Source organism: Typopeltis vanoorti, chromosome 2 (genome assembly GCF_054136105.1).
Source record: "Typopeltis vanoorti isolate ZY-2024b chromosome 2, IOZ_Tvanoo_1.0, whole genome shotgun sequence".
Lineage (NCBI taxonomy): Eukaryota > Metazoa > Arthropoda > Arachnida > Uropygi > Thelyphonidae > Typopeltis > Typopeltis vanoorti.
Window position 1 is genome coordinate 21440477 of NC_143550.1, and position 27642 is coordinate 21468118.

The following is a 27642-nucleotide window of genomic DNA, read 5'->3' on the forward strand; positions in this document are numbered from 1 at the left end:
TATGTATTTTGTAATAACTTAATTATATGCCTCTGTTAAAATAATGTGGCACATGAAGTCATTATGTCCGAATGTCAATACACAACCATATTTGGAAGTTCAGAGCGAGACACGTGCATGTATTGTTACAAAAAAGTGGATCAAATGGGAATGGATATGAATCTAGTAGTATATGGTAAAGCGACATGTAGGAGAATGAGGTAGTGACTAGTTAAGTACCTCAGGATTCTGTACTAGGACCACTATTCTTTAATTTGTATATAAATGATACAGGGAAAGATTTAAGGGGGAGGATATTCAGTTCTCTGCCAATCATGCAAAACTAACTGGGAAGGGTGATAGTTGATAAATGTGATGTAGATATCATGCAGGATGAATTGAACTGGCACAGTTGGCAAAAAAATAAATAACTATATACAAATCTACAGAGGGAAGAAAAAAAAAAAAAAAAAAAAAAAAAAAAAAAAAAAAAAAAAGCAGGTATAATGATACACAACTCTATGAAGAACAATATTATATATTATAAGTACTGGGCTGAGACCACGCGGTTAGCCTAGTGGCTTTGCGCTTTGCAACCATATGCCTGGGGAAGGAGTGTCCCAGGTTCGATTCCTGTTGTAGACGTGAGGAATTTGAGGATCTTCCTCAGGCATAGCCAAGTTAGCCGGTCTTGGGTGCGGTCAGTAGGGTTTTTCCGCCAGTTTATCTGGCGTTTTTCATCCCGCAAGCAGACAAACCGGCCTCGTACGCCTCTACAGTCAAAAAAAATATACCCCACCCCCCATCCCCAGTGGCAGACCAGGTGACGGGTCGGTTGGGAGTAGTACTAACAAGAGGTCGCATCTATGTAACACGCGGACCCTGCATAGGAAGCGGGAATAACGCGTAGAAGAAGAAGTAGTAGTACTGGGCTGAAAGACTAATAGAAATTAGATTAAAAACATTAAGAGGTCATAACAATAACTGGGGCATATACTTCGGAAGAGGGGACAGAAGAAGACAGTAAAACCTTCTTTCACTCAGGCAGGTGTTATCAGACTCAGACAAATTGCATGTTTTTAACCTTTTACAAAGAATTAATTTGTACAAACACACATTTGACTAATTCGATTTATATATAGATACTGCATTACTTAATTTTTGTGCTTACATATTATTTACTAATTTATCTATGTGTTTACCTTGCAATCTTAGATCCTTCATATTTATGGATTGCTTTAAAATGCACAAAGAAAACACAACTTTGAGATCCATAGCTAGTAGAACTGATCCCCCCCCATTCATGTCTTCCATACTCTTTAAGATGCATACCAAGAGGATGCATGGGAGTCTGACATGTGCTATTGAGCCTCCCAATGTAGAGAAAAGAGACTAGTCCACATAGGATGCTTCAGAAGAGACTATTTTTTAGGGTATAGTTAAGAGACAACTGTTTCCATCTAAGTGATAGCACTAGTTCATTTGCTTCAACATAAAGACTGAGTTAGCAGTGTGCAAAAAGCATCAGTAGCTATTCATATACCCTGATGATGGATGGGATCCAACCATCGAAAACTATTCTGCCTTGCAGAATAGAATAAGCAGATGACAAAAATGAAGTGAAGAAGATTGATCTGCATTCCATTCAGTAGAGGATAAAATGAAAAGGAAATTCAATGCTCTCTTGAACTTTCCTTTCGGCATACAAATGGGTGCAAGGATGTACCGTATTTTATCCCGTATAATGCAAAAAAATTTATGGTCTAAAGTTAGGGGTTTGCATTATATGTGGATCTTAAAAAATATAACATCTTATTAGACTTGCACACACAATATATACTACCTAATGCCTATGCAACCAAATCTACTTGACCCACTTGCATTCGGTGACCGAGCGCGCATCGTATTTGCACATAAAGCCAGTAATGTTATATCGGTTTAACCAAAGTTCATTTTAAATATTATTCGTTAAACCTAGCCTGAAAATGAGCCAACAGAAACGTAAACGTCCATCTTTTGCAGCAGGATTTAAATTGCGTGTCGTGCAGTTTGCAGAAGAACATAATAACAGTGTTGCTATGAGAGAATTTGTTGTAGCAGAGTAATATTAGACTTTGGCATAAGAAAAAAGAGTCGACTTTTTGATGATGACGCAATGCCTACAGATGAATTTATAAATGAAATGTTTGATGACTCAAAAGATGAAGAATTTAAACGATTTTGACATTTTGTTTTAAAATAAATATTTCTTTCGTTAATTCGAGTGTTTTATTTATAATGTTAGGGAACAAGATTAACAGATCGCATTATACATGGACATGGCATTTTAGGGCTAGTTTTCAAAAAAAATTTCTAGTTCGCATTATACGCGAAAATATACAGTAAGTTTTCTGTCAAAGATGAGTCAAGATCTGGCTCTGTTGCTACTGGAATAAGAGTTTGTCCTATTCTTAACTTAGGAATCTAAGTGGAGAGTGCATTTTCAGCAGAAATGAATATACACTTTTTTTTCCTGCTGAAAAGTTGAATTACTTTGTTATCAGAGTGACAGAAAATTGTGAAGTCATGAACATAAAGAGCATTGCCTAATGGGAAAAATGCTGTTCAGTGACTGAGTTAACTTCAATAGCAAAAAATGCTACACATAAAATAGAGCCTTGGGGGAACACGCTGTTCTTGATGATATGGCTGAGACAGTGTACTTCTCACTATGACTTGGAAGACTTAGACAAAGTGTTTAAAAAATACAGGAAGGTGTGCTCTGAGACCTACATTATTGAGGTCTTTCAATATGATTTATCTCTAGGCTGTGTCAACCTTTTTCTATGTCAAAAAACATTGAAACCATTGTTCTTGTTTTAGGAATACAAGTTTCTAAACTGACCAAATAATCCAAAGTTGAATAATGTCTACAAAAGTCACAATGTGTACTGGAGAGAAGATAGCTGCTTTCTAAATACCAGAGAAGTATGGCATTAACCATTTTCTGAAATATCTTATAAAGATATATGGTCAGAGCAATATGTGAATAATTGTTTGCTTGTGTTGAATCCTTTCCTGGTTTTGGGATAGCAATGACAACTGACTTACGCCAAGAATCTGTCAACTCTTTCTACTCTTAACACAGCAAAAGTATTCTACTTTATATTAAGAGAAGGAGATCCATGAAAGATAATGGAAGATGTTTTATCATTTCATAATGGATGTCATCATGACCAATAGTGCTAGGGATGAGATAATAAAGAGCTCTTTTTAGTTTCTCCTTAACAAATGGCTGTTTGTATGGCTGAAGCCCATTGATAGAAAAATTTATCCACTGTTTCTCTCGTTGCTCTTTCAATATTAAAAAATTGGAGTATATGAGGCTATTGCTGATATTCTGACAAAATTGTCTCCTAAAGTGTCTGCAATAGCTTTTAGATCACACATCCATTATGATCTAAGGTAGACAACATGTTCTGTATCTACCTTTCATTTTCCAAATTTTATCTCATACAATTTTAGCACTGGTTGTTTGATTAATCAATGATGTAAATTGGATCCAAGATTCATAGTGAAGACTTTATGGAGACAACACAAGTATTAGAATAATTACTTTACTTAACATTAAGCAAGTAACAATCACATTTCGACCTCTGTATTGAGGTCATCATCAGGAAACATATGTACACAATATACATGTCATTGCACTATACACAAGTAAAATGAATCAAAATGTTTGTTAATCATTCATCCTAATCTGACCTCTGGTGGGGAAAAAAAAACTGAACTACATTAAACAATTTCTACAGTCCTTTCGTATTAAGATTTTCTTCTGTCTGGAGTAGTTCTGGATGCTATATGGGTTAAAGATGGGTTTCTCCACATTCTTGGAATAATTAATCCATCATTTTTTGTTCAGCAAGTAACAATGGATGTTTTTCAACCTCTGTATTGAGGTCATCATCAGGAAACATACATACGTACAATATACAAGTTACATGCCGTTGCACTATACACAGGTAAAATGAATCTAAATGTTTGTTAATCATTTATTTGGATGATGTTTCAACATATCACAAGCTTCTTTGAATTTTCTTTCATACCAGGTTTTGGTGCAGTGCAGGGACTAGGCATTCAGTATCTTCCAAGTCAATTATGTGGCATGTTTAGAGAGCTTGCTCGGTAGGCCTGTTTTACTAGTGGAGGTATTAATTTAGCATTTGTGTTCCTCTTTTCTGATTGGGATGATGCATCCCGTTTCCCCTTATGTAAGGTAGGTTACAGGTACATTGAATTCTGTAAACCCCTGGGTGTGTAAGGTATGGAAGAGAATCTTTGGAGGAGCTAAGTAAATTTCTTGGTTTTGCTGGGGATTTGAAGGTTGTCTTGATGTTGTATTTAAGTAGTGTTTATCTATTTTCTCCAAAATGACCCTAATGTAGGGTATGGCTAAGGCATTCTTGTAATGTTTTTTGCGTTTAATGGCAAATCTTGTGAAACAAATGTTTGGTTAATGATTTCAAATTCTTGGTTCAGAGCTTGTTTGTTGGAGCAAGATGTTAGGGCTCTGTTTGAGGTGTTGATGACTCCTAGTTTTTGTGTTGGATGGTGGTATGAATTTTTTTTTTTTTTTATATGTATTGGCCTGTATGTGTGGGTTTGCAGTAGACAGTGAAGAAGAGGCAGCCTGAGGGAAGATGTAACAAGTGTGTCTAGAAAAGGAAAAGAGTTGTTTTTGATTTCAATGGTGAAGTGGATATGTTTGTGTTGTTTGTTCAAGTGGCTTAGGAATGTATTTAATGTTTCATGGCCGTGGGGCAAAATGGTGAAAATATCAACATATCTGAACCAGACTTTGGGTTTTAGGCTGGCTGAATCTAGAGCTTGCTGCTCGAAATCTTCCATATAAAAGTTAGCTATTGGGAAGAAAAGTGGTAAGCCCATGGCAATACCTTTTTGTAGGTAAAAATTATTTTGCCACACGAAATATCCAGAGCAGAGTATGTGGGCAAAGAGGGCTGTGATATCAGGCAGAAATATGTTTTGTAAGAGAAGAATAGTATCGTTGATAGGGACATTAGTGAAAAGAGCAGTTACGTCAAAGCTGACTAATAAATCTTTGTCGTTGAGCGTGATGTTTCTAATCTTGTTTATGAAATGTTGTGTATTTTTTTTTTTTTTTTTTTTTTATGTAGGAGGGGGAATGACCTACCAACTCCTTGAGTGTGGCTGTTAATTTCTTGGCTAAGTGATAATTAGGGCTGTTGATTCCTTCAACTATCAGTCATAGTGGGGTGTTTGTTTTATGTATTTTTGGCAGGCTGTAAATTCTGGGAATGCAGGAGTAATGTGGTATAAGTGTTTTGGTTGTTTCCTCAGGCCATGTGATCACCAATTTGATTAATTCTGTTGTTTTCTTTTTGATACGGTTTGTAGGAGTGTAATAAACCATTTGGTATGTGTTGTGCTCAGATACCAATAGGTTCATTTTATCTAGATATGCTGTCCAATCCAGGACAATAGTAGCATTACCTTTATCTGCTTTTGTAATAACAATGTCTGGGTTATTTTTTAGTGATTTAAATGCCAATTTTTCTGTTCTGGTTAGGTTGCAACTTAGTTATTTATTAGAGTTTAATATGTATATAATGTTTCCATTTGTATTGTTGACTAAATTGAAGGGGAAGGATTTTAGACCTCATTCAATGTGATAAATAAAATCTAATTTGTTAACTGACCTCGTCCATTTCTGCTGGCACTATCCTACAGAGTATAGTGCCCATTAAAGTCATCCATAAGAAATATGGGCTCAGGCAGTTGAAAGATAAGGTTCAAGATTGATTTCATTTAACTCGCCACACAATGGTAAATAAACTGAATATATTGTAATACGAAATCCCAAGGATAGGTGAACCTGCTACTGCTTCCAGAGCAGTAGCAAGCTTGACATGAGGGAAAAAAAATTATGGCTGCCCACCAGGCTAGCTACCTTACCATAAACAAGACCGACTCCAGTTCTGTCCTTCCATACAGTGATATTCTTTAGGTAGGGTCCTCACTAGGTTTTAAATGTTGCTGCAGATAGAAACAGAAATGCTTGTGTTTGTGCAGCAAAATTTTGATATTGTAAATATTCTAATGAAACCCAAGATCAGTTCAACTGTAAAAATGTTCCCATTGTTTTGGCTTTGTAGACCTCTTTTTTGCATCCTGATATATTTCGTCTTTCCACTTCTGACATGCGTGGGAGTATACTAGATAATCTTTCTGACAGTTGGCACATTTGGCTGTGTTTGCCTTATTTTTTTAAATGGCACAAAGACATCAAAAATCATACTGCAACCAAGGCACAGCAGTACATCTGAACCCACATATGGTACATGTGGGTCCAAATCCTTGGCGGGATTCGAACCCACAGCCTCTTCGCTGGAGAACGGATACACTAACCACTTGGCCATCAGGTCAAGTCAACTTCTGGCTTTGCAGAGCAAGATTTGTTATCATGCTCTTTACTACCATATCAGGTGCACAGGTGGTAGTGTTACGCGTAGGTTGGAAATGTCCATATTTCTCACATTTCAAGCATCTTAATGGATTAGGAATGTACAGTCTAACAGGACAGTTGAGATACCCTGCTTTTATAGATGTTGGAGGCTTGGGTGTATCAGAACTATGATGTTAGGATGATGTTTCTGGTCAGACCCTACATATCAGGATGCACCTCATACCTGTCACTCCCTGATCTTTAAGCTCTGAACATATCTCCTCGTTAGCAACATTAAGATCTCATTCTGATCTCACTCCTCTACAAGAATTGAGTGTTTTATGAGGTGTTACTTTGATTGGTATTCTACCCATTGATATCAGTAGTATTTCAGAATGCAGCTGACATGATGTTTCCACAAAGAAATCACCAGAACGTACTTTAACTGCTTGGGGAGATCCAGCCAGTCCTAAACGCTTTTGAAAAAGAAAAGTGACATTTTTCCTATTGGCTTTTCACCTGTTGCATGAATGATTAGAAATGCTGGTACATTTATACTAGTATCAGATATCTTTTGTTTCCTGCTTCTGTTATCAAATGACATCTATGGTGTCAGCACAAACCAAAAAAACCGAGTTTTTCATTTGTGCCAGAGCTCCCTACTCACCACGATGCCACATGTGTGCACTCTTTGACTCACAAGCAATGATTCCGCTTGAGAGTGGAATACCAGGGCTACCCCAGACACTATACCAGCACCATAGCAAGCCTTAGGTCCCAACCTTGCACTAATGGGGTGAGAGACTTACTGCAACACCACTGACCATTGCAGGTAAGCCCACTAGGTGATTGATTCTAGCTGGGCTATCTAGGACCACCTGTCTTGCTGAAGCAGAGGCCAAAGTAGTGCAAATCCACCAGGATCTCCCTTTTCGGATGTCCACAGGTCGTTCTGCATGGCAAACACGGCAGGTCGTTTGATCTCTTTGTAAGAAAGGATAGTAAAAAAAAAATTCAGAAATGGAGTGAAGAATACAGGAAAAAAAGGGCCAGTACCATCATTGGGAAGTCCCCTCCACTACAAACAGGTGTCCCACAGATAAAGGCAGCTGTCTGGAATTACAGCTGATACAATAAGACTATGAAGCTTGTATACTGTGTCTGTTAATTGTGTGTGTGTGTTCTTCTAGCCGATGTGCTTGTTTTACAGGATGAAAAGCCTAGGTTTCCAGGAGAAATTCACCATAGAAAACTATTCTTGGTGTACAAGAATGCTGCAGTAATAGCTGACTGTATAATAGCAATATTAATAAAATGAACGGTGTGATTATAAATCAGGCATAAGCAATTATTGCTCACACCTGATATACTATGATAATAGTTTGGATTTAGTTCTTTAGTTCATGCAAATGTTCAACTTACGAAATAAATCCAGAAGTCTTCAAGATGAAAATAGCTGCTGTAACAAAAATCTGGAATGAAAATTAGCAACGAAAAGATAAAAACAATGACTATAAGCAAGAACATGAGAAACATTAACTGCATTCTCAATGGTGAACTGAATGAACAGTTACATATATTAGTTCTTTAGGGATTTTAGTGAAGATTTATAAGTAGAGAAATCGAATAAGAAAAGATGCTATGATGCAGAGGCATTATACAAAATTAAACCAATTTTAAATTATAGATAAAAGAACTGAGTTAAAGATGAAAAAAAAAAAAGATTACCTGTGGTCACATCTCTGATCAACAGAGATGTGACCACAGAATTAAGAAAATTAGGGAACGAGCAAATGGCATGAATGGCAGAATCATTAAAATTTCAGGAGATAATCACAATCGCAAAGGGACACAATTCAATATCATAAAAAGTCCAGAGCTATTTTAGGAAAAATGTAGTATAGAAACAACTGATCCCCCCCCCCTCTTACATTTTTTCTAGTAACCATTTCTGATCTTCCTGTGGTGCACCTAGATATCTGCCTGGATGCTGAATGAAATGGATGACAGTTTGGTATTTCACTGACCAAAGTTCATTCTGCACTTGCTTAAACCATACACATTTATGACTGCACAACCTAGTAATGAGATCATTACTGGTTAAACAAACTTCTGGCTGTTTCATCATGAAACCAAGACAAACTTGTTCCAGTAAGCAACTGGAACAACTCGAAACTCAATGAAAACAACATAAAATTCTTTAATGGAATACGAGGTTGAGCTAGCTGAGGAATTATAGAAACACTAACTGACATAACAGTAGCAGGATAAAGGCAAAATCAGGTGATATACTTCTTATAGCTATCAGCTATGTTCAGACAATAGAGATTAAGAAAAGTAAGGAATTAGGTATAATATATAACACTAAGTAGCATAATTCGGAAAGATAAGTCTTATAAATTAAAAGAGCTATACATGCTCATCTAGAGCAGGCTTTTACAAACATCTATGCCCATGGTGAGATTTGAACCAATGTCCTGTTGGTTGAAGAGCAGGTATGCTATCCACTTGGCCAACCATGCCAGTGTTTCAAAATGGAAAATTGGAAAACAAGACTTATTTGTGCATATGGTCCAACAGAAGAGTCTAGTAACAAAGGAATTTTTTGGGTCATTAGAGAATACAAAATACTAATTTAGTTTTCTTGTTGAAAACTCAAATGAAGAGAAGGATATAAATTGCAAAAACACACAAATCTGAAAAGAGTAAGGCAAAATCAATATGAGTAAGTATATGCTAGATTTCTGCTAAGGACATGAACTGGTCATTACTAATTCCCATGGCTCCAAAAATCCACTTGACAGAAGCAAGTTGTCAGAGACAAGTAGTAAGTGAATTTTCAGTCTCAATCTGAATGCTCAGAATATACTGCCTTATTTTCTTCACATAATTCTTTTTTTTTTCCCCATTTTAAAACATCTCTTTCACTATATAATATATGATCATGGATGGTCTCCAATGAATGTAACAAAGAGGTTTTATTTTCAACCAGGAGATAGTAATAGTATATACTTAATAACTTAATTCCTTCATAGACTGTTTGTCCCTGTCAAATCTGCAAGAAGATATTCTCAAAGATATGCCTCACTTTTACCAAAATTTGAAGTATTTACAATCTATGACAACAAGTAGCACTATTTATCTCTCGCCCTCTGTTATTGGTCTACTGTGTGGCTGCAGATTAATTTTGAAATAAACAGTCAAGTATTCTCAAACTTTTTTTTTTTTTTGTTTGCATAACTTGATAGTCATCACCACTCAAAAATACTATTAAACAAACAAAAAAAAATTCATTTAACAAGACCTATTTTCATATGTTTCACTGTCAACTGCAATACAAAATAAAACAAATTTATATTGTTATTCTCCCAACACTCCCTCTTTAACTCTAAGTAGGTATGCAGTTATAATGTAATATTGCTGTAAGCTTATTTTCACAACATGATTTAGTTTAGTGTAATTATATACTCGAATATTTTAAATGATGAACGCCTTTTTATACTGTTATTTAAGAAACACAATTATCTTGCAAATATCATATTACTGACATGGCATATAGAAAAATTATACTAATTTTTCTGGTTACTAGGATTTTCAAGGCACTTTTCAAAGTAGATATTTAGGGCTCATGTGACAATCAACTTTCCCAAAATATGCTGTGATATAGATTTAGTGAGAATTTCATGGGACATACATCTAGCTACTTTCTAAAGATGAATTCTAAAATGTTTGCATTCTAAAAAATTAATATTCTAAAATAAAGCTAAATCAATTTACAGATTTACTGGTTGTCTTAAACCTACCAAAATGTAAAGAATTTGTGCCAGTTATTACTGATGTTGTTACACAAAATTAGTTAAAGAAATTAAAAATTCCAATAGTGAGTCGACTTCTACTCGTAGGTACTTCAACAAACATCTCAAATGATAACAAACTCATCCATTATATGAAATGAGTAGATAAAAATCACATCATTCCTATCCAAAGTTAAGCTAGATAATGAAATGACCACCTTTTCTTGCAAGAAGACTGGTAATTGATTAGTAAGATTAATTTTGGACAAATTATTTCATCTAATTTATATTTTGGCTATTTTAAATTTTATTAAAGATGTTCCCTTTATTGATGAAATTTAAACAGTTCTGTGTGCAAGTAAATTTTTTTGATTAGTAGATTTAAGTCTTATTTCTGGAGTCCAGCTAATACCTATTCTAAAACAATGTACATAAATTAATACACACACACACACACACACACACACACACACACACACACACACACACACACGAGAGAGAGAGAGAGAGAGAGAACATAATAAATGAGTTATTGATTATATTTCTGCACAGGTTCAGGTTTCAGAATATAAATACAAAGGATGATTTGAAGGAGAAAGTGATCATTTTACTTTGAACAGGACAAAAATTAGTATCATTTTGAAAAGAAAAATATTAATGAAAGATTTAAAGATAAGCTAAACAATTTTTGGAGATCAAATCTATAATCAAATATTATTAGAGAATATACATGATAAATTTTGAAAACAAGAGCCAAACTTTAAGAACTCAAAGCAATATCGAAAGAAATCAGTGACTGATTTGGCCAGGTAAGAATGTGTGGTGAAGTTTTTTGCAAGAACAACAACAACAAAAAAAAAGAACAAAGAATTACTAGAAAAAAGAAATCATAAATAAAGTAAACATATACCTCCATTTTTTTTTTTTTTTTTTTAAATAATGAAACCTGTGGCGAGATCATAATTAAAAGAAACACATGTATTAACCACAGTGAAAATTATTTAATTGTAAATATTTCATCCTAAGTGTATCTTAGGACATCATCAGTACAGTAGTTTAAACAATAATAGGAATAACATACAGTTAGGGCACATGATTACAATATAATCTCATTAAACGTGCGTAACGTGTTACAGAAGTAAAAAAAAAAAAAATTTTTTAAATACTAATAATTATTTTACACAATTTTGTATGACAATTTCCCATACTTTAGGAATAGTAAGAACGTCATTGCGGTTTAAATTTGGTCTGTGTAATAGGGCTTCAGAACTTTCTTTATATAAACATGGTGTTTATATAAAGATCTATGAAAAAGTTTAGACTTTTTCCAATGGATCCTATGGCTTGGATTTTCAATTCCTTGTTGAGAGTGGCCAGATTTCTGCGGTTTAAAAAGACGAATGTGGTCTTGATGTTCCGAGATGCATTTCTGAACAGACCTACTTGTCTGTCCAAAGTAAGACAATTTGCATGAGCATGGAATCTCATAAACGTCAGGCAACATCAAAGGTGAGAGTTTGTCCTTGGTAACAAGTTGCAAATTTGGTTGATAGGTTTGTTTGTAGTGGCAAAATTGTATTTCTTCATAATTTTAGAAAGACGTTCGGAGATGCCTTTGACGTAAGGTATGGGAATCCTATGGACTTCTTCTTTACGAACTCTCACCTTTGATGTTGCCTGGTGTTTATGAGATTCCATGCTCATGCAAATTGTCTTACTTTGGACAGACAAGTAGGTCTGTTCAGAAATGCATCTCGGAACAATCAAGACCACATTCGTCTTTTTAAACTGCAGAAATGTGGCCACTTTCAACAAGGAATTGAAAATCCAAGCCATAGGATCCATTTGAAAAAGTCTAAACTTTTTCATAGATCTTTATATAAAGATGAGTGTTTATATAAAGAAAGTTCTGAAGCCCTACTACACAGACCAAATTTAAACCGCAATGATGTTCTTACTATTCTTAAAGTATTGGAAATTGTCATACAAAATTGTGTAAAATAATTATTTTTTTACTTCTGTAACACGTTGCGCACGTTTAATGAGATTCTATTGTAATTATGCGTATGTATGTATGTTATTCCTATTATTGTTTAAACTACTGTACTGATGATGTCCTAAGAAACTTAGGATGAAATATTTACAATTAAATAATTTTCACTGTGGTTAATACGTGTGTTTCTTTTAATTATATACCTCCATAGCATACAGAAATCAATAAAAAGAACTGTGTGTAAAAGTAGATAGTCACTAAAAGAAAACAAAAGATAAATAGTATGAAGTTTGAGATAATGTAGAATGTCTACGTAGCTAAAAAAAAACTGAGACAGTGGAAAGAGTATATAAAAGTTGAGAGATAAAGAACTTCTCATGATCAGTCCAATAAGTTATTTGTAAAGACAATTGTTCTGTTTAAATGGACCATAAACAATGCTTAAACAATTGCATGACATCTGATGAGAAGAGCACCTCAATACGGCTCGAAACTTCAACAGGTATACAGCAGTAAAGCGACTATATCTAGACTTCCAAAGATGTCAAGATAACATGGAAATGTCTGACAATAGACTGAATTCTTAATATAAGAATCACAGTAACTTGTTATCCAGAGATCAACAAAGATCTCCAGATAACAAGGAAGTAAGTGAGGTTATTAGTCATTAACAATATTTAGAGGAATATCAGTTGTGAATCATGGACAAAAAATATCAAGTGAACGGACTTCAGTTTTTTTCCGAGTCTACTGCCTAGTTTTGCATGCTGCAAAGTAACTGTTTCTTCGCAAGCAGTTCAGGAGTGATCATAGTCTACTGTGGAGTAAGAGAAGAATCTGCAAGCATGGAAGATATTTTTGAAACAAAGTTAGTAGTGCTTGACACCTGTGAGGATTATAATGTTTTTGTTTCTTTTTAAATTCAAGTGTTTTCTTCTCTAAATTGATGTTACTCTTTGATGTGGAACATAAAAGAAGAGCAGCAGCTTTGAACCTGAGATCATTTGCAGAATTCTGAAGATGAGAAATAGCTTTTTCTATGCTGCAGAAAATGTCAATCTTTGGAACAAAATGAGGAGTGATGGCAAAATGAAATTTGTTTTTGTTTAAGCTGTCAAAGCAAAATTGTGAAAATATTCCTTCTTTCTTCAATTCCTCTTGCCCACACTAGGTACAGTTTCTTTAACAACAAAAACAACAAAAAAAAAAAAAAAAAAATCACTGCACAATAAAAGTGTTAACAGCAGGAAAAAAATAGGAGGTAAAATACTTTCCATGACTGGACATTGAGTAAAATATTATATAGATAAGAAAAAATCAATGTCCATTATAACTGAGATATAAAGGTCAAGGAAAAAAATATCATTTTTGATTATAGCTATATATTAATAAAAAAAATAAGATGTAAAATTCACTACAATGGAAAAAATGTCATTTTAACATATCAAAACATTGAGTTTCCTATTGTTTTCAAGTGAAGGTGGGTGCTGGTCTTAAAGAAGTACAAGGTTTTACTTCCTGGAAACTTTGGTTCTTCATCCCAACAAAACATGCAAACAAGCCAGAAAAACACACAATTTGTAGGCAATGTAGATAGATAGGATTAAACACACTACGTAAGCAATAATCAGGTTCCTAAGATGTCATGTCACTTGACCATGATAGGCCGTTGAATCTAACATGAAAGTAAAATATTACACAGATAAGAAATTTTTTTTTCTTTTGATTATGTTGTCAATAGTCAAGAAAGGTTGTCAACAGTTATCAAGAGGGAAGCTTTGTAATAGAATATCTTCTTTGATCTAACATGCTCTTTATTCATCAAAAATACGGTACATAGTGCCTTAGATGATAGAAATATAAGATCTGATAATGACACTCACCATTTCACATCCCCATCAAGGCTGTTCATATAGAAATTGAACTTTACAATTTCAAGTTTATTATTCAAATTTTGGTTTGGTTTATTAGTCATTACTATTATGCACAAGCAAATTATGCACCATACAGTTTCACACACTAAGGACCATTACTTCTTCAGAGTGGTAGATTAAGAAAGGAATAAAAAATAAAATTTTTTTTTTTTATTTTGGGAACAGGAATCAAACCTTGGAGATTCAGTGGCAAACTCTGAAGGAAACATTGATTGATTCTGCCAGAGAGGCATGTGGTGAGGTTGTGTGCAAAGATAAAAAAATCAGAACTCCCTGGTGGACACAGGAAGTTAAAGAGGCAGTGAAGGAAAAGAAGAAAGCATATCAAAAGTTCCTGGCAAATAAGTCAGCTTGTGCTCTTAGAGAATACAGAGACAAATGTAAGAAAGCTAAACAGTGTGTAAAACTAGCTAAACAAAAGTCATGGGAGGACTTTGGCAAGAATATAGAAAATAAATATCAAGAAGGTGGCAAAATATTCTGGAGGTTGTTGAAGAAGCTTAGGAATGGAGGAAAGAGTGCTGTAAAAGGAATTAGAGATGATAAAGGTGAAATGAAAACAGGAGAAAAAGATATCCTTGAAGTATGGAGTAATTACTTTGAAAAACTGCTAAATGAAACAAGCAGTGATGATAGCACAGTGATAAAAAACACTGACCAGGCATGCAGTCAGGAATACATATCCATACTTGAAGTAGAAAAAGCCATCAAAGGCTTGAAATGTGGAAAGGCAGCAGGAGTAGATGATATTCAACCAGAAATGCTGAAGTATGGTGGTATAAGAGTCTTACAGTGGCTGCACTGCATAGTTCAGAAAGCCTGGACAGAGGGACGAATTCCCGATGATTGGAGTAGAGCTCTCATAGTACCCATATATAAAAAGGGAAATAAAACTGAATGTGAGAATTACAGAGGTATTTCCCTACTGAGTGTTCCTGGCAAGATCTATGCAAGTATACTTGAGAAACGGTTGAGAAGAATTGTGGAAGAAAAGCTTGGTGAAGAACAAGCTGGATTTAGGCCAAATAGAGGCTGTCAGGATCAGATCTTCACTTTACGACAAATAGTCGAGAAAGCATGGGAATATAACAAAGATCTGTATTTAAGTTTTGTCGATTTGGAAAAGGCATATGACAAGGTGCCAAGAGAGAAGCTATTCAACACGCTGCAGTTATATGGTGTCAATGGGGCATTATATCAAGCAATACTTAGTCTTTATTTGAGTTGTGAGTCAGCAGTTAGAATTGAAGGAAGTACAGGAAGATGGTTTAATGTTAAATCTGGTGTGAGACAAGGATGTACATTATCCCCTCTGTTATTCATTATCTATATGGATCACATTATGAAGGAATGTGGTATTAAACCTGATATCAAAATTGGAGATGTTAATGTCAGCTCTTTGCTTTATGCGGATGATGTTATACTTCTAAATAAATCCGCTACAAGTCTGCAAGATTCTCTGACTAAATTGAATAGCTGTTGTAATAGATATGGTATGAAGGTCAGCAATAAAAAAACAAAGACAATGAAAATAGGCAGAATCATTGAAAATGTCAACTGTGTTGTGAATGGAGAACCTGTGGAACAAGTAAAACATTTCAGCTACTTAGGCACAATTTTTACTGAAGATGGTAAACTAAATATAGAAATAGACAACAGAATCAGCAAAGCTGGTATCGTGGGAAGTCAATTGAATAAATTCATATGGAATAAGAAAGAAATTAGTCGGAACACTAAATTAGCTGTATACAAGACTGTGTTCAAACCAATTTTAACTTATGGATCTGAGAGCTGGGTCAGAAGTAAAACACTTGACCAAAGACTAGAGACCGCAGATATGAGAGTCCTGAGAAAGATTAGAGGCGTGAACAGATGGCATCAATGGCAATATCATATTAAAAATGAGGATATTAGGAAAGAACTTGACATTGTCAGCATCCAGGAATGCGTTAGCAGAGCTAATCTCAGATGGTATGGTCACTTAAATAGAATGGGAGAGGAAAGATTAGCAAAACAAGTGTTCTCTGCCAGGTTGGCAGGAAAACGACCCAGAGGAAGACCAAGATATAGGTGGATTGATACTGTACAAAGTGCCTTAGACGATAGAAATATAAGATCTGATAATGTTGGAGTCTTGACAAGTAACAGACTGATTTGGAGGAAAATTGTAGATAGGAAGTTAGTAATGATGTAATTTTTTCATGTAGTACTGTCATATCCTGTACACCCCTTGAGGGTACATGGCAGGAATTTGATGATGATGATGATGATGATAAAAAATAAAATAAAAAAGCACAACTCAAACCATTAAAAGAGACTGAGGCACCAGTAATGTGTGCATGCTAATGCACGCACACATTACTGCAAGGGGCAGCAGTCTGAAGGTATTACTGGAGAAGACAAATTCTAGTATGCTGAAATTTTTGCTTAATGATTTCAAGACACCATTTAAGACGAGAGTCTGGTTTATGATGATGGAGCCGTACGAGTGAATGAACGCAGAGACTCCTACCTACTCCACACCAGACTTGAACTCTGAGCCACACATACAAAACTTAATTGCTTAAAATAAAAACTAGTCTCTTCACCAACTAACTTCAAGATTCACAAGACTGACATTCCTCTAAGACTCATCACTGGTGGAATAAGTTCACTACTTATCCAAATATCTTTCTGGATTATTAAAAGAAGAACCCATTATGCACTGATTTTCACATCAAAGCTGAAAAGATGCATGCAGGCATCATTCCAACCTTTTCATCATCATCATGACAAGCATGACAAACCTCCATACTTGAAGGCATTAAATTGTTTAATGCAAAACTAGCAATAGCAGATCAAATATTAGCTGAAGAAGAGAGGGAGAAAAAAAAAAAAAAGAATGTTACAAAACAGTAAGTGGGATGTAAAAAATTTGAAAAGTTTGAACATTTTTTTCCAGATACTCACTTTTCCTCAATCTATTAATTATTTCACAGTGAACTTCATTATTTCTGTGGAGGATCACAAAGCACTTTATTCATTGTAGCTGGGTGTAAACTCAAGTACAATGAATAAGATGAATAAAATAACATATTCTAGCCCTAACTCCATCAAAATAACAGTCAGGTCATATACCATATAGTGGAGTTCAAACATGTTCGTCTCACTTGTAACCAATTTTGAATCACCATAAAGGCAATCTAGAGTCCAAAGGAAATACTGGTTACTCTGATTTTGCATTCCCATTTCCTCAAAAAAGTGAAAGAAAAACTTAACATATTTAAGTCAACATCTTAAATACCAAATTTCATTTTCAACCATATCCGAGTTATTGTTCTGTATAATTCTGAAACATTCTACAAAGTTTTGCATGTGTAAATGGTTTGATCAATGAAAAGTAAGGTGGTTTGTTTGAAAATTAGAAAATTGTTAAAATTCAAAATACTGAATTTCACTAAAGCCTATCCAGTGAGTTGGGGTATAACATGTAGAATTGGTGAGATAGTTATTTTGGTTGGTTTAAAAAGTAAATCATAGCTGGAGAATTTATATTCTTTTTATCCTTTATGCAAAAAGGATAAAACAAGAGTGAATGTAAATCAACTTCACAACTAAGCTAATGTGTATATAGAAGTAGATAACTTCACATCAAATTGTCCTAGTATCTCATAATGCACAGAACGCTTCCTTTCATTGTAATTTTCCTACATGAGTATGGAATATGATTTCCTTGTTGATTTAGCTCTCAGTATCTCACAGTACTAGTTTCTACTGATGAGACTTCACTCAATAAAGGTTGAAACTGGTCTGAGTAGTAACCATTCTCCTAATGTACACATTAAAAAAGGAAGTGCATTCTGCATTACAGGAAAATTGGGCTATTTGATGTAGCGTCACCTGCATTCCCATACACCAACCTAGTTGTGAGCAATCCCAACCAATCATTTTGTTGGTAAGAAATTCTGTTAGTTGATTTGGCTATTGGTAGTGCTGAGTAATCTCCTGGTAAGGGGACTGATGTTGTAACAGAAGAGAAACTTCTTTTTTTTGTTGTTGTTGCACTTGGTGTCCATGATCACTACAAGCTTTACCTTTGTCTGCTTTGGTAATAGCAAACTGGGTATTATGTCTCAAGGACTTTAGAGCCTTGATTTTGGCTAGAGATAAGTTTGGGGGAAGGAAGTTTAACTTTGAGTAGTACTGAGGAGACTTCTAGTTGGAGTTTGTTAACACCATCACTTGAGATGGTGGATAAGTTCCTCTCAGTTATGAGAGTGGTCTGAAATATTCTCGGCCTAACAATGAAAAAATAAATTTAATTTAAAACTTATTTTTCAACATAATCTCTCTTAAGCCTAATACATTTATTCCAGAGATGCTCCAGCACCATTATTCCATGCCTGTAGTGGTTCTCAGTAACATCTGCAAAATACCCCTCTACAGCTGCAATCACCTCTTGATTCGAAGAAAAACTCTGATCAGCTAGGAAGAGTTTTTAGTTTGGGGAAGAGATACAATTCAGAGGGAGCCAAATCTGGGGAATAGGGTGGATGTTCCAACAATTCATAGTGCAGATCCCTTAATTTCCCCATTGCCAAAACACTTATGGGCAGGTGCATTGTCCTGATGAAAGATGATTTTTTCCTTCTGCAAACCGGGTCTTTTCTCAAGAATTTTTTCTTCTAGTGTGGTTAAAAGATCGGAATAATATTTCCCGGTTATTGTTTTACTCATTTCAAGATAATTAATAAACAAAATGCCTTCAACATCCCAAAACACCGATGCCATGACCTTTCCTGCTGATGGAACTGACTGTCTTTGGCACTGAACAACTGGCTTCTGTCCACTGCTGTTTTGATTCTGGTGTGTAATGGTGAATCCAAGTCTCATCAATAGTAATAAATCGACACACAAAATCAGTTTTATTCTCGTTAAAATGCTCCAAGCACTGTTCAGAGATTTTCATATGAGTGCGTTTTTGATCTGTTGTGAGCAAGCATGGCACTCATCTTGCGCAAAGCTTTTTCATTTGCAATTCTTTGTGCAAAATATATCCTACACATTCTTTTGAAATGCCATTCTGGTGTGTAATGGTGAATCCAAGTCTCATCAATAGTAATAAATCGACACACAAAATCAGTTTTATTCTTGTTAAAATGCTCCAAGCACTGTTCAGAGATTTTCATACGAGTGCATTTTTGATCTGTTGTGAGCAAGCATGGCACTCATCTTGCGCAAAGCTTTTTCATTTGCAATTCTTTGTGCAAAATATATCCTACACATTCTTTTGAAATGCCATTCTGGTGTGTAATGGTGAATCCAAGTCTCATCAATAGTAATAAATCGACACACAAAATCAGTTTTATTCTTGTTAAAATGCTCCAAGCACTGTTCAGAGATTTTCATACGAGTGCATTTTTGATCTGTTGTGAGCAAGCATGGCACTCATCTTGCGCAAAGCTTTTTCATTTGCAATTCTTTGTGCAAAATATATCCTACACATTCTTTTGAAATGCCTATAGTCTCAGCAATTTCACACACTTTGACTCGCAGGTTATCCAATACCATATCGTGTGCTTGATTAATGATTTCTGGTGTTTTCACACTTTTTAGAAGGCTTCACATGGATCATCTTCAAGGCTGGTATGGCCATGTTTAAACTCGGCGGCCCATTTCTTGTTGAAAACTAAGGAGAAGAGTGCCCATAAACTTTTATGAACTTCAAATGAATTTCTTTTGACGTTAAATCCTCTTTTATAAAGAATTTTATAACCGCATGATACTCAATTTCATCCATTTCAAGGGATACAGACAACACTTTTGCTTCAGACAGCTGTATAAAACAAACTACTTGATAGAATGACTTACAATTTCACATGGATGCTTATGACAGATGTACCAACTTAGAAAAAAAAATAAAAAATCTTGCCGATAGTGTTGCCACTTTCGTAGAGGCCGAGAACTTTTCAGACCACCCTCGTAAGTTCACCACCTAACAATGGCTGAGGGGAGCACATTCCACTAAAGATTAAAGTTGTATGAGATTATGACCTGATTTAATGAAGAGGAGAGGTTAGTTTAACTGTGTACCTAGAAGGAGATCACATTTGTGGCTCATAGTTAATTCATACGAGCATATAGCTAGCATTGTTTTAAAAAGGAAATCCTTGCTCATAGCTTACCTTGTTAAACAGAAAGTTTGCAAAGTTTAACTGTCCTTTTCATTGTTTCTTCCTCATTGAGGGTAATTAGATGAGTTTTTAATGGCATATATGTATTCACAAGAGTAAGTAATAATGCATTTTGCAACAGCATTTCTGAATAATAGCATCATTATAACATAATTCATCAACATAATATAACTAAACTTTACTTTTTTTGGCTTATTTACCATTAAAATAGTCTGACTGAAACCAACATTGAAATGATTCTACAAATTTTAGTCAACATCAGTTAAGCTGAGGAGACAGATGTTAGCATACATCCTAAAAAACCAGGAACACAGTTACTGATTTCCATAATTCTGTTCGTTAAAGTTTTATACACATAGATCATCTGATTAAATGAAAATTAAGATAGCAAATTTTTGTAATGATTCCAAAATACTGAATTTTGATAAAATCCAACCAGCCAGAACAAAGAATAACTTGCATATAGATGACAAATGGACAAATATCTAATAGGTGCTTATGCGTTTTGGTACCTAAATAATATGTGAGGAAGTCTTTATAATTGGTGTAATTGTGTATATCTTAATAAAAATAAACACTGAGAAAAAATAAAATAAAATAACATTGTGAAGAAAACAACCAACCAACCATATAAATTTATTCACTGGTAACACAAGATGAAAAAATTTAGTGTCAGTGATTTCTTACCTTGACATATTTCAAATATGTGCAACACCACCATAATAATGTTTTCACATGTTGAATCCATGCTACAGCATGTTCTTTATGTAATGCAACAGCAATATAACTAAACTGCAGAGAGAAAAATTAATTTAAGCATTCTAAAAATGAATGTAGATCATCTGAAGAAATACAATAATTTTCACAATATCAAAAGAGAAAAGAATGCCTAAGGTACATATCAATTCTAGGTGTCACTTACTATACTATGAAAGATTATTTTCATGATCTTATCTAAACTGACTACTTTTCAATAACATTTTTTTATATGTATTTTTTAAAAATGTCCACTGTATGTGACATTTTTTTTTTTTTTTTTTTTTTAGCAGCCTGGTTTCTGTAGTTTGGATAACTTTTGAGATCATTATCATTCTAATAACCCCCCCCCCCCCAGATTGAAAAGAAAACTTTACATATATGATATTATTTCTGGAAAATTTTCCATTTTTTCCCCTAAATAAATATTAATTTTTATGACCATTTTGCCTATTTTTCTTTAGGAATACCCCTTTTATGATGTCATTAGCTTTTTACTCAACTTTTTAGGGTATTACTGATGTTTTAAAAATAGATACATGAAGAATATAAGGAAGGAATAATATCTCTCATAGGACATACCTTTGTAGGATGTTCCTGGTTGTCTTATTGAGCAGCATCTGGTATATGGTATTAAAGATGCATATTGCTGCTGAAGTATGTCTGAAAGGAGGGGGGGGTGAAAATGTGGAGATAGAGAGATGTGGAAAAATTGCAGGTAAAAAAAGGATATTATTACTCAAGACCTCATGGAGTCAAAGACTCATCATACCATGTCTTAAACACACTCAAACTCCTTGCAGATACCACACTCTCAGGCAAGGCATTCCAATCATTTACAACTCTGCACGAAAAAAACCTGCCTCACTCCCCTACTCACACCCTCTTTATACAGTTTCCAGGGATGACTTCTGGTTCTCTCCCGATCTCCCACTATTTTCTGTAGAACTTCTCCAGCATCAATCCTATAACAACCCCTTACCAACTTGTAGGTCTCTATCATATCTCCCCTCTTCCTCCTGTCCACCAGACTCTGCAAATTACATCTTCTCAATCTTTCCTCATACTCTACATTGCAGACGTCAGAAACTACCTTAGTCAGTCGCCTCTGGACCCTCTCCAACATCTCTTCATTCTTCTGAAAACCAGGTAACCAAATATGGGCACAATAGTCCATGTGTGGCCCAATCAAAGCCTTCTACGACAGAACAAGAATCTCCCTACTTCTACATGTCAGTGTCCTTCGCATCATTCCCAGAAGCCTCTGTGTTGTCTTCACAATTTTGGCAATGTGTCCCCTAAATTTTAGATCCTTATCCACTATCACTCCCCAGATCTCTTATTTCCTCTACCTCCAACAATATATTCTCACCAAGCATAAATTCTGCATCCCATCTTTGTTTTCCAAATTTTAAAACCTTACATTTTGCAACATTGAACTCGCATCCCCACTACATGGCTCGTCCCAACTTTGCATCATCTGCAAATAACTGAATATCCCCATCAAAATCTTCACCTATATCATTAATATACAAGTTAAACAGTAATGGACCTAAAACAGACCCCTGAGGCACTCCACTAGTGACATTCCTTTTCCTGGATATCGCTCCCCCATACACAACTTGTTGATACCTATCAGATAGCCAGTCTCCAATCCAATGCACCAATCTAATATCCTACCCCATCTGCTCTAGTTTGACTGTCAACTTATCATGAGGTACTATCAAAAGCCTTTGCGAAATCCAAGTATATTACTGTGTATGCTTCTGCTCTGTCCAAGGAAGCAGTCACTTTATTGTAATAAGTAAACAGATTACTAAAACATGATCTCCCTTTAGCAAATCCATGCTGTCCATTAAAGATAATACCATTGTTGTCAACCCAATTCCAGATCCTAGTTCTCACAAGCTTCTCCAACAACTTAACCACAACACCTGACACACAGATAGGCCTATAGTTTGATGCTTGAGTTCGATTACCTCCCTTATGAAGTGGCAAAATCTTGCCCTCCTTCCATTCCTTAGGAACTTGACCGAGTGCAAGACTTGCATTAAAAAATATGTCAAGGAAGGTGTCAACTCCCTGGCACATTCCTTCAGAATACGTGGTAATATATTATCAAGTCCCACAGCGTTATTAACATCTAGTTTGCTCAACTCCCCATACACCTCTTGCTCACTTACAGTCAGTCTAAAATCCTGGTTTTAAGGGTGGGCTGTGAATTCTTGGGAAGAAGGTGAAAGATGGAATTTTTAGGAGAAGGATAGAATATGATGAAAACAAGAATAGGGGTGGAAGTAATGGGGTGTGAGCCGTTTCAACTGTGTCATCATCTTTTTTTTTTTTTCTTTTTGAGACTCCAAATTATGACAGGTTAGAAACCTAGTAGTACACTGGTACCATGAGCAGTCAAGATTTTTTACTTTCATATTTTTAAAAATTTATCTACATAACCCAAAAACCCTGCTACAGAGACTGAATATTACATAATACAAAACCCTGCTCTAAAGACTAAATCCATTGCCATTCATTAATGGAGGTTATTTCAGGACTCCATTAAGTGGCAGTGGTCTCACACTGGATTATAAAATTTCTCTCACCTAAAAACATTCACAAATAGACATGAATATGGCAGGATTCAAACCTGCAGCCTGCTGGTTGCATTAACAGAGTATGTGCATTAACCACGCAGTCAAACAAACTGCAAATATTAAAATAAAATTAACTATAAATTTATTAATATCTACTAGAATTTAACTTAAATGTACAAAATCACTTATAATCAGAAACATACTGCATTACAAACAATATTATTATATACAATCTCCCATAGATCGTAAGGATCCATTGAGTGAGAGATAGAGAGGACATTTTAGTTCCTATAATCACCTATAATCTCATTTTGAAGACATTCATACCTTTGGTATGAATGTCTTCACCTTTGGTATGAAGACATTCATACCAAAGGTGAACTTACATCTAATGGTGGCCCATCCATATGCAACTGCTCCCCGTGAAAAGAATAATGGACCTCTGATGACTTCTAGCCACACTCTCAGCCTTTTATTTCTAATGGAGAACCCACTCACGAAGGTTGGTCAACTTATAATATGCTAGTACTGTGGATGGACAATAAGGAACTTATTCACATTTGACTTGAAAAGCAGTGGGTTGTATTCCTTGAGAAACACTGGAAGACTGTTCCAGAGGGCAGCAGTGGAAGGGATGAAAGAAGAAGAGAAATTTGTTCTCTGGGTCTGGAGTCAAACTGTGAGAAGTATTGGGTTAGCTGCTGCATGTGTTTTGATGGATTTGCAAGTGGGTGGGAGATACTGATGCCAATAATTATATTCTTATATTTTTTAAAGGTAGATGTTAAGTTTTTCCTCATCTGTCAAAATAAGCCAACATGTAGAAATATAGCACTTTATCCACTTAAGAGAATAGATAAATATATGTATGTATATATAAAGGGGAGAAGAGCAGTAACAGCATAACAGCCACACAGAAGAATGTTTCTCAGATAATACTGGCAGACTAAAAGTGAGGCATGAAGTGCTCACCTTGATACTACTTTGATATGGTCACCATTATCAATAACACCAACAAAAATCAAGAAAATATAGTACCAACTGTTTACAGTGGTTATATTCAGATTGAATATTCCATTGTCTGACATTTGTTAGCCTTATGAAAATGACTCATATTAGTTAAGCTTAACTTATGTGATGCTATCTTCCTCTCCAGTATGACACATCACAATATGAAGTACTCTGAACTTTTAGCTCAATGTCCTTAAATATTTCATCAGAGCTCCACTTAACTTTTGCTATTCTTTTTCATATAGACCTCACCTGTCAAATCTTGTCATGACAAGAATTTAAAAAACAGGGAAAGGTTTTTCAATGAATTGTTTTGCATAATATTGCTTAAACTATTTGTGATTCAATGTGACATCACTCCTTCCTATATGTGATATTACTCCTGCTTTTGTATCTATGTTTTATTCAGTTAAATATATCTAAGTTTATCAAACAGAAACTGCAGTATCCATGTATATATGAGCACCAGTTTGGTTGGCGAAGAGGATAGCATTTCTGCTCTCCAAACAATAGACTATGGGTTAAAATTTCATTGTGGTATAGATACTTGCAAATGTAAGTGGTAGATGGTTTCTATTTTTGCTCCAATAAATATTATGAGACCTTTCTGCACTGTTTTTCAGAGGTCTAAAGTGGCTTTGGGATTGAAGGATTATTTAACCTTTAGCCTACCAATGGCACCAAACGTGCACTACATTGGTAACATATTGTTGGTAGATATATATAAAATAAATAAAAATAAATTAATAAATATTAGAGAAGTTCAGGATATTTCTGAGCCTGCCTATCTACACATATCAAGAACTAGCAGAAGGTGACAGAGTACAAGCATGATTTCTTACACCACTGGCTGTAAAAATTCGTATTGTTATTTACACTAAGCATAGAAAGAGTGCTCTCTTTCAATCAATGTTCTGATTATTCCTAGTTTTGGACAGAGAGAGAGAGAGAGATGCTGAGGGCAACATTTGTGAATTTATCTTTCAGGCCAAGTTGGTTTCCTTAACACATTCACAATGGGCACAAAACAAGTTGTATTGCTACATACTTGTCACAGGTCACAATGCAACAAACTGTTTCTTACTTCCAGTTTGCCACCTGATGATCACACAACAAATCATTATATGTGCTTTGGAGAGAAATCATAGCTATGTAGACAGGATAGATTTGTTGCTTTAGGGTATATAAGTGATAATTAAGAGAATTTCTAAAAGGTAAATGTAATTATATTTCAACCTGCATTAATCAGATATGAACAATTTACATATGACTGACATGTCGAAGGAAAAGAACACATGAATACAAATAGATTTGTTACAAATAAATATCCAAATTACAGTTGTGGTATTATGGATGGTGCAATAAAAATACTATGACAGGGAACAAATTACATGCCATCCTATAAACTCTAGTTATGCATGTATGAAGAGCTTGTTAAAAAATAAAGGGGGGGGGGATGAGAGAGGAGATGAATAAATAGCATAGTGAATAAATCCTCTCACACAATCATTGCACATAGGTGCAAAACAAAGCAAAGATTTTCCTGTTGCAGGAAAAACAAAATTACTAAAAATCTATTTCAAAATAATGGACAAGAGCAATTTTATTTTGAAGAATTTTTGATAACTTCACATACATTCCTTCTGTTCTGTAACCCAAAGAAAGAAAAAGATTGTTTTTTGGAGTTTATTTCCAAGGAGTCCAAGAAAGCCTGGTTCATCTTAAAAAAATTAGCCAGGCTTATCTCGTTTTTGGAAATAACCTAAAATAAACAGGTAAAATAAGGAACTATGAAGCTTTATGCAGACCCTGCATTTTAAAACCTAGTGATGTATCCAGAGGCTGGAAGTGAAATATTAAAAATCTGATATTATAGAATATTGAATTTTCTTTCATAAAAGTATCTATTATTTTATGAAAGGGGCAACAACCAAATTTTCTGTTTGTTTGAATTCTTTTGATGACTAAATTTGAGGGAAATAAGAATGGAAGCTTCTAAATGAATTCTTTGGTTTATCAGTTCTCCAGGTATTACGACTATGTTGCTTAATATATATCAATTTTAAGAAAATAACATAACCCAACAAGTTTAAGTAATCTGACTTACACCAGTGGTACCCAAACATAAAAAACATTAAAAAAATTAATTACACATAGCAGATGTTATCAGAACTTTACAATTAGTACATACAAACAAGTGACCAGAAAACTATTGTATTGATTGCTATATATCTGTTGGAACACTGACAGTTGTTACTGTAATTTGAACTGTAGCATGACAAGCATCATACCCCAAGTCTGATAAGAAAATTAACTATTTATTAAGTTGTTGCTGATATTCTATCCAGCATCATCAGAGAACAAAAACAGTTTGTCACAGTACACAGGACAACAACAATCCGGTATAACAATGGGACTGGTTTGAACAATTGTAATGCACAACAAAGACTAAAGTCCTAATTAGTGAGAGGGAAAAAAAAAAAGAGAAAGCGGGTATCTTTGGCAAATTTATACAGTCATATTTCTTGAGGTTTGGAGTATGTTTCAAGCCTTTTGTTGATTCCAAGAACAATCTCTGACTTATAAAAGCTTCTGTGCAGTACTTGGATTTTTCTCTGATTGATCTTTTGTGCAGGAGTATCTGGAGCATGGTCTGCTAGACCTGACTTGCCATAGCGATAGCAGCAGATGTATTTTTTATGTTCACTGAGGAAGATGTCCACAGTTCTTCTTGCATGTCCATAGTAAGCTTGATCACATGAACAACAGGGCACTTCATAGACTCCTGGATGTGATGAAGTGATTCTGTACTTGAGTGAACGGACAAGAGTTGCCAATTTCACATACAATTTAAATATGGTACGTAGTTTATGTTTATTAAGCACTCTAGGTATTGTCTTTTCAGATGTGCCTTTAATGTGTGGAATGGTGACAGTTTTGTTGTA

General features: G+C 34.9%; 1 protein-coding gene across 4 annotated transcripts in view; it reads right to left on the bottom strand.

Annotated features, from left to right (window-relative positions):
• LOC150108868 (ubiquitin-protein ligase E3B) overlaps positions 1 to 27642 on the bottom strand; it is a 552093-nt gene that overhangs the window by 403354 nt on the left and 121097 nt on the right. For all 4 annotated transcript variants that reach the window (XM_090410488.1, XM_090410470.1, XM_090410479.1 and 1 more), the window contains one exon: positions 21027 to 21131. In XM_090410488.1, the coding sequence (XP_090266614.1) occupies positions 21027 to 21131 (105 nt within the window). The remainder of the gene's footprint in view (positions 1 to 21026; positions 21132 to 27642) is intronic.